At 36.7% G+C, this 6,974-nt stretch overlaps 1 protein-coding gene across 1 annotated transcript in view; it reads left to right on the forward strand.

Moving 5' to 3' along the window:
* map3k5 (mitogen-activated protein kinase kinase kinase 5) overlaps positions 1-4,997 on the forward strand; it is a 91,644-nt gene extending 86,647 nt beyond the window's left edge. The window contains exons 26-30 of the mRNA XM_038277542.1: positions 284-527; positions 640-752; positions 2,044-2,165; positions 2,265-2,341; positions 4,691-4,997. Coding sequence (XP_038133470.1) covers positions 284-527; positions 640-752; positions 2,044-2,165; positions 2,265-2,341; positions 4,691-4,751 — 617 coding nt within the window. The 3' untranslated portion in view covers positions 4,752-4,997. The remainder of the gene's footprint in view (positions 1-283; positions 528-639; positions 753-2,043; positions 2,166-2,264; positions 2,342-4,690) is intronic.
* The last annotated feature ends 1,977 nt before the right edge of the window (positions 4,998-6,974 follow it).

The raw sequence follows: 6,974 nt of genomic DNA on the forward strand, positions 1-6,974 counted from the left end.
TATGCTGAAACTGACTGAAACATTTAGTTCCTAGACTTAAAGACATCAAGTCTATGAAAATCAAGTTTTCTTTACAAATATAATGCTAAAATGTGTGGGTCACATTTGCATTTTTAAATTCTTTAATTTGTTAATCCTTAAGTAAAATCCAGGGCAGGGGGGGCTGAATACTTTTGTGTTAAAATTTGTAGTTTCATATTCACGCCTGGTCATTTTAGTTAAACGAAGCCGGTTAAGCCCATCAAACCACCATGTGTTACAAACAATGAATTTTGTGTCACAGAGCTACGGCCTCACTTCAGCCTGGCCTCAGAAAGCGACCCGGCCGATCAGGACGACTTCGACGACGATGTGGACCCGGGCAGGAACTCCACCCAACAGAGCCGCCCACCCGCCGCCGTCATCCACGACGACACCGTGGCCACATCAGGAGTCAGCACGCTCAGCTCCACCGTCTCCCACGAGTCCCACAACGCACAGCGCTCTGTGAGCATGGAGCTGGGCAGGATGAAGCTGGAGACCAACAGGTTGGAGCAGACATCCCTACAGCAGGGTTCTAGCCATGAGCATTTGATCTGTCCAGCTTCTTTGTGTTGCAAAATAAAGCTCCAGTGTTTTTATTTCCTGGGTTGATTGCAGGTTGCTCGAGGAGCTGTTGCACAAGGAGAGGGAGTATCAGGCTATCCTGCAACAAGTACTGGAGGAAAGGGAGCAGGAGATCAAGCTGTTGAGGATGCGATCTGAGTCAGCAGGTCTGCATTTTGATTAAACTTACATACTTAATCTCCATGAATGCAAACTTAAAGTAGGACTTTGGTCACCAATGGGATAAAATTCAAATGTTCCATAAAAACAGAAATGTGTGAATAAATAGGTGTGAAGTATCACACCAGACACTTTGTGCACATCAATACATGAGCAGCACACACTATGATGTCTTCTTTATCACCTTCTGCTGGTGCAAATTGGGAGACTTCAGATTCCAACAGGAAATAAGCCATATTTCAAATTTTTTTCTGTGTATTTTCAGTGTGTTAATCCGTGTGCCTCATTCACGCCAACTATTTTCAGATTCTTTACCCATATTCAATTTTGTTGCAAAGAGACACTCAGCCTTAGCCTAGGAAACTAGCCCCACCCGCCAAAATCATTTTTGCATGTGAGTGGTCTAGTGTCGATCAATGCCGCAGGCCCTAGAACTGGGGGGCCAATCACAACCCAGAGATGTGTTTTGAATTTTTGGATGCAAAGTGGGCGGGGTTTTGAGGGCGTGACAACAAAGCTGCGCGACGCTGGAGAAAGCACAAAGAGGGAAGATGGCAACAACTATTGATCAGTTCTCGTTTGACTCAGCTTTGGAATCAGTTTTGGAAGGATTAGACTTGGGGTTTTCCTTGAAACTTGAGCAGGAAGAGGCTCTCTTCATTTTTAAGAAGGATGTATTCACCGTTTTACCGACAGGCTCTATGTTTACACTCCCCCACCAGCTTTCTGTCGCGCTCACTACGTCACAGTCAGTTGCGCTCATTGGTCAGAGCGTTGACCAATAGGCACAGACAGCAGTGTGGAAAACAACGGGTTGTTCTCATCAACAATCTTCCGATGTCTCATTTATCAGGGCCAGACTAAATTACATATTTAATCTCACATTTTATCTGGTTTATCAGGCTAACTCAGCCTGATCCCAGGCCTTGGATCTGAAACTATTTCTAAAGTTAGCATGACTTTTAAAAGTTCAATGAAAAACTTCGCAGGATTTGTTTTCTACGTCAAATCAGAAAATGTCTGCACGATAGACCCTACAGAGGATCCTTCCTGCACACAGCTGTCAACATATACAACAAATCGTTTGAAATTAATAGTTCCTACAACTTTTAATTTCACTTTGGAATCAATAAAGTATTTCTGAATGATTTAGGAAACTGAAATGGTTTGAGATTTGTAAGACTCAAACATGCTACAGGTTCTCTGATTGGGAGATCTGATTTCAAAAATATTATTAATATTGGATTAAATTAAAAAAACAATAATTTTCTGCTTTAGAACCCTCTCCAGCTTCAGAGGACCTTCAGGGGCAGAGAAGGGAAACTTCTGAGAGACATGAAGACCCCAAGCTTACCAGCTGGCTGAGGCTGTCTGGTGCTGACCAAGACGCTGTCGACAGGGTGGGTTGTGTTTCCATATTCAGATCAAAGACTTTTTTTATTACATGTCCACAGGAACAGAAGGGAAATAAACTGTTATTTCTTTGCTTTTCTCTGTAGATACTGAACGAGGAGTATACTTTAAATGACATCCTTCATTATGTGACAAGAGACGACCTGAAGAGTTTAAGACTGAGGTTGTAAAAGAAAATTCACTCATTAACATATGTACTAACATCTGCTTCACAGTTTCACTTCTGTGTTCCGTTTTAAGTCACAGAAATGCAGGCTAACAGTTACATCTGTTCCACTCTGTACAGGAATACAGAAGTAAAGCTGTGACAGCTGCTTGCTGCCACCCTATATTGGGCTGTTTAACTGTTTGCACAGCATAACTTTGTACTTTAGTAGGCCATCATGAGCACTAGAAGACTAACAGTCCATGATTTTTATTTATTATTATGGAAGAACTACACAGTATTTTTTGTGAATTTAGCTTATCGGCTCTAACTGGGTCAGGAAATGCCCTAGAACCCCTGGTGTTTTGCTGTGAAAAGGACTCTAAATCTGATGGCTGTCAAAGATCAAATAAACGGGTTTTATTTTTCTGCAATTAAAAAACTTTCCATCCCACAAAAGTTGTACCAGATGTTATCATATTACAAAAGCAAACTTCAGTGTTTAAACATATGCAGTACCTAAGGGAAGAGAAAAAGAAAACACATACCTGTTGTCAATAGCTGAAGAACAAAAACCCCACAGCATTACGCTGCCATCACTATGTTTCTCTGTCCCTGGGGCTGTTCAGGTGATAAACTGTGCTTGTTTGCAGCTGCAATTTTGTATGCAGGCTTCTTCTGATAGTCCCCTACATAGGTATAGTTCACAAATATAAACCACTCTTTCAAAAGGGGGCCTATTTGTGGAGTGCATAACTAATAGTCATCTTTCCAACAGAATTTCCAAGCTGAGCAGCATATCTCTGTTGCTCCTCCAGAGTTACTATGCATCTATTAGATGGCTTAATGGTTAATGTCCTTCTTTTATGGCCTGTCAATTATACTTCCACTCTTCCCATAATTTAGTTGATTGGTTGACTGGTGCACCATGAGGTCTCCAACGCTACTTAAAATGATTTACATGCTAGTTGAGTCTAATAAATAGGGGACTTCTGAAAGCAACTTGTTGCATAAGCCTTAATTTAGGGGTTTTATAGTAAAAGGAGGTTTGCAAACCCACATTCAGATATGTATTTCTAAAATATTTTAAAACTAATGCTTCTTTTTCCTTTACTTTAAAGGCATAACCTACTTGGTGAAGGAATGTTGTATAAAATCCCAAATAATTGCATAGAAGTTTGTAGTTGAGACATGACAAAATCTTGGGTATTAACCTTTCATTTCCATATACTGATTAGCAGGCTTAAAAAATGTTTCAATATTACTTGATCGCTTTTTTAAACAATCCATAGGGGAACTTTCCTTTAAGGCTGTTGTTTGCAAAGTGAGTAACGCCCTCTGGTGGAATTTATATTTCAGTTACAAATAAATATTTTCATTGTTTTATGATGTGCCTTTTAGTTTTGCTGGAATGTTCTTCAGAATAATATAATGGACAGATTGGAAGCAGCAGTTTGGCATAAAAAGAAACTGCCTTGTCTGCCATATACTTTCCCCCCAATTCTCACCATCTTATGCATGGAAGTTATTGATTAATTTAGTACGGAAGAGGGCCGCTGAAAAAAAAAAAGTTAACAGATTTTTAAATTTTATTTCAGTTTAACATGGGGAAAAAAGTCAGAATTCTGACTTTTTTCTCAGAATTCTGACTTTTTTCTCAGAATTCTGACTTTAATCTCAGAATTCTGACTTTTTTCTCAGAATTCTGACTTTAATCTCAGAATTCTGACTTTAATCTCAGAATTCTGAATTCTGACAATAAAAAAAGTCAGAATTCTGGGAAAAAAGTCAGAATTCTGAGAAAAAAGTCAGAATTCTGAGATTAAAGTCAGAATTCTGACTTTTTTCCCATACTATACTGAAATAAAATAAAAAAAAATTGTTAACTTTGTTTTTTTTTTCAGTGGCCCTAATCCTCTTCCGTAATATAGTAATGAGTTAAACTTCTAAATAATTTATGTATATTAATTATAATAGCTTCCTCATTTTAATTTTTTGCACTGATTGGGTTTATTATTACTAATCAGCATTTGCTGAATTTTAATAGTACTGTTGGATTGTGTAGTCATACAAACATATCGGTAAGCAATTTAGCAACATGTCCTGGTACTTGACCAAGTGTCCATCCAGGTGTCTATTGTCCGATTTCGCCCCCATTCACACAAGATTTCAAATCAGACTATGAATTACGTTTGTACTCAATCTTAAAGATGTTTCATACTCTTTGAATCTCAAATGAATGATTAAAATAGATGTTCATCAAGTGCATTATCAAAACGGTTTCGCTCTAAATAAACATATGATAGTGGAAAACTGACCATATTTACCTTTGAGCTAACTGCCTTTTCTCTTTTGTCATTGCAACAGAGGTGGAGTTTTGTGTAAACTATGGAAGGCCATCACAGACTTCAGGCAGAAGCCAGCCTGACGTCTACCAGCTCAGCATCCTTCATCTTTTACCTCAGTATTTATAGGAACACGCAGTCGTTTAGGAGGAAAAAAACCTTCCTTCGCTGTGAGGGCATGACAGCTTTCCAACCACACAAGAAACCTTTTGGGGAAATAAAGATTCTGAACTTTTGGAGGACTAACTCTTTAAAAAGTGCCATTGGTTTTTAAAAGGACCGTAGGATAAAATACTTTGTTGTTGATACAGGTCTGAAATAAAAAAAAATAGTAGTAAGTTTGTCTGGAACAAAACATTTTCTCGATTTTTTTGTTACGTTTACAGCAACAGTGACTGAATGATTTTTTTATTTCATTATTTAAAAAAGCCTGAGATACAAAATACTACATCCATCATCTTTACTAACATTTTTTATTATTATCAAGAAACCCTTATCACTACTTTATTTAAGCAGATTTTATTTAATTGTACTGTGGGACACATCAGTCCATGCTCATTGCATTTGTTTTAATTTTCTTTTTATTTAAATATTTTCTTTTAAATTTCTTGTTGAGCTTCACATCTTTAGTTTATTGCAAAACGGACTCTTCATGTAAATATGTTATACATCCTCTCTGAATGACTTTTATGTAATTTATAGAAGATGTTGCTCAGCATAGCCAAACCTCCATGTGAAATGGACCAAGTCTACATGATGAAGACATGGGAATTAAGAATTGTAAATTATGTATTTTCTAGCCTCAGATCTCATAGGAAGTATCATTCAGTTCATAATTAATTAATTTAACATGATTTTTATCATCGGCTTTTGTTGTTGTATGCTGGCACAGTTGAATTAATACCTTGCTTGTAATCCCTGAGTCAGATGTACCTTTTGGTGAAAATTTTAAAATGCAAATTTCTCATTTGTGGGTCTTTTCTCTGAAATGGGGGAAATAATCATGAGCAGTTTGTATGTTTCATTTTATATCCAAGATGATTCAAGATATTTGTGTTATTGTTAAAATAAAAACGTTCATGTTGAAGCTGTGAAAAAATGTGTAAGATTTTTACAGTTTTATTTTCCTATCTATTATTCTGTTTTCTTGAGGGAAAATTTATGCAATCCACTATTTAGCCAGACTTTTAGAAATTATGGTGTTTATTCTTTTAGTATTTTACCTCTGAATGAACTAGCAAGAGATTTCAAAATTTAAAACTGCTAAAATAATGTTAGTAAAATGCAGAGAGAGACAAAATGCACATTATGGAAAAAAATATTAAGACATGGTTTTCTACCTAAAATGACAGACGGGAAAAGGACAGCAGGAATGAGGTCTAACTTAAATAATCTACAGCTCAGGTGGAATACTTTGTAACATTTTTTGCCATGTATAATGGCACAAATTATTTCTTTTTTAATCCACTGGCATAGTAAACACTTGGCCAAGGTCAGAATAGATCAAAATAAATGTCAACAGATTTACAGTGCTATTTGTGACATTGAGTTTAATCTGCATTCCCCTGAACACACCATGGTGGCAGCATGATCCTGTGATAATCCATCAGCAGAAACATAGAAGCTGGTAACAAATCAGAATGCAGACGAGTTTCTTTTTCCCGCAGTATAACAATCCTATACATTCATTCAGAGCTTGATGGAATGTATTGATTAAAGCACGGGTTATTATGGCCTAGTTGAAGTCCAGACCAAAATTCAACAGAGATATCAGCAGCAACTCTTGATATCGACATCTTTAACAATTGTGCCAAAAGTGGAATAGGCAAAAAATATGTCCGTCTGACGAGGGCTATATACATGTTCTTCTGCAGTACTACTGATCCAAAACAGCCCCCAAAAAATATTTTTTTCTTTATTTAATCAAGTTATTGCATAAAGGATCTTTGGATGGAAACATCCTTTTCTCTACAACAGCAGTCAAGTGATACATCTGATTATAATCAAAGCTTTACTTTTGGATAACAGCTCCTTCCTTCACCAGATGTTTACTCTAACAGTTTTCATAAAAGGCAAGGTATGATCCCTTAAGTTGTTAAAGAGCTACAGGCTGAGGGACCATATATGGGGAAGCGTGTGTTCTCTGAAGCTGTTATTTTGACAATTTACCATTATAAATGGTGAATATTCCAATAAAATTGGAAACCCATGAAAGATATAGACAAATATTCATAATACCCTCTTAAATATTTTAATAAATACAGATTTTTTAACAAAATTATTTAAATATATCTACCCATATTCAA

Source organism: Cyprinodon tularosa, unplaced genomic scaffold, assembly GCF_016077235.1.
Source record: "Cyprinodon tularosa strain WSP-4 unplaced genomic scaffold, ASM1607723v1 ctg132, whole genome shotgun sequence".
Classification (NCBI taxonomy): Eukaryota; Metazoa; Chordata; class Actinopteri; order Cyprinodontiformes; family Cyprinodontidae; genus Cyprinodon; species Cyprinodon tularosa.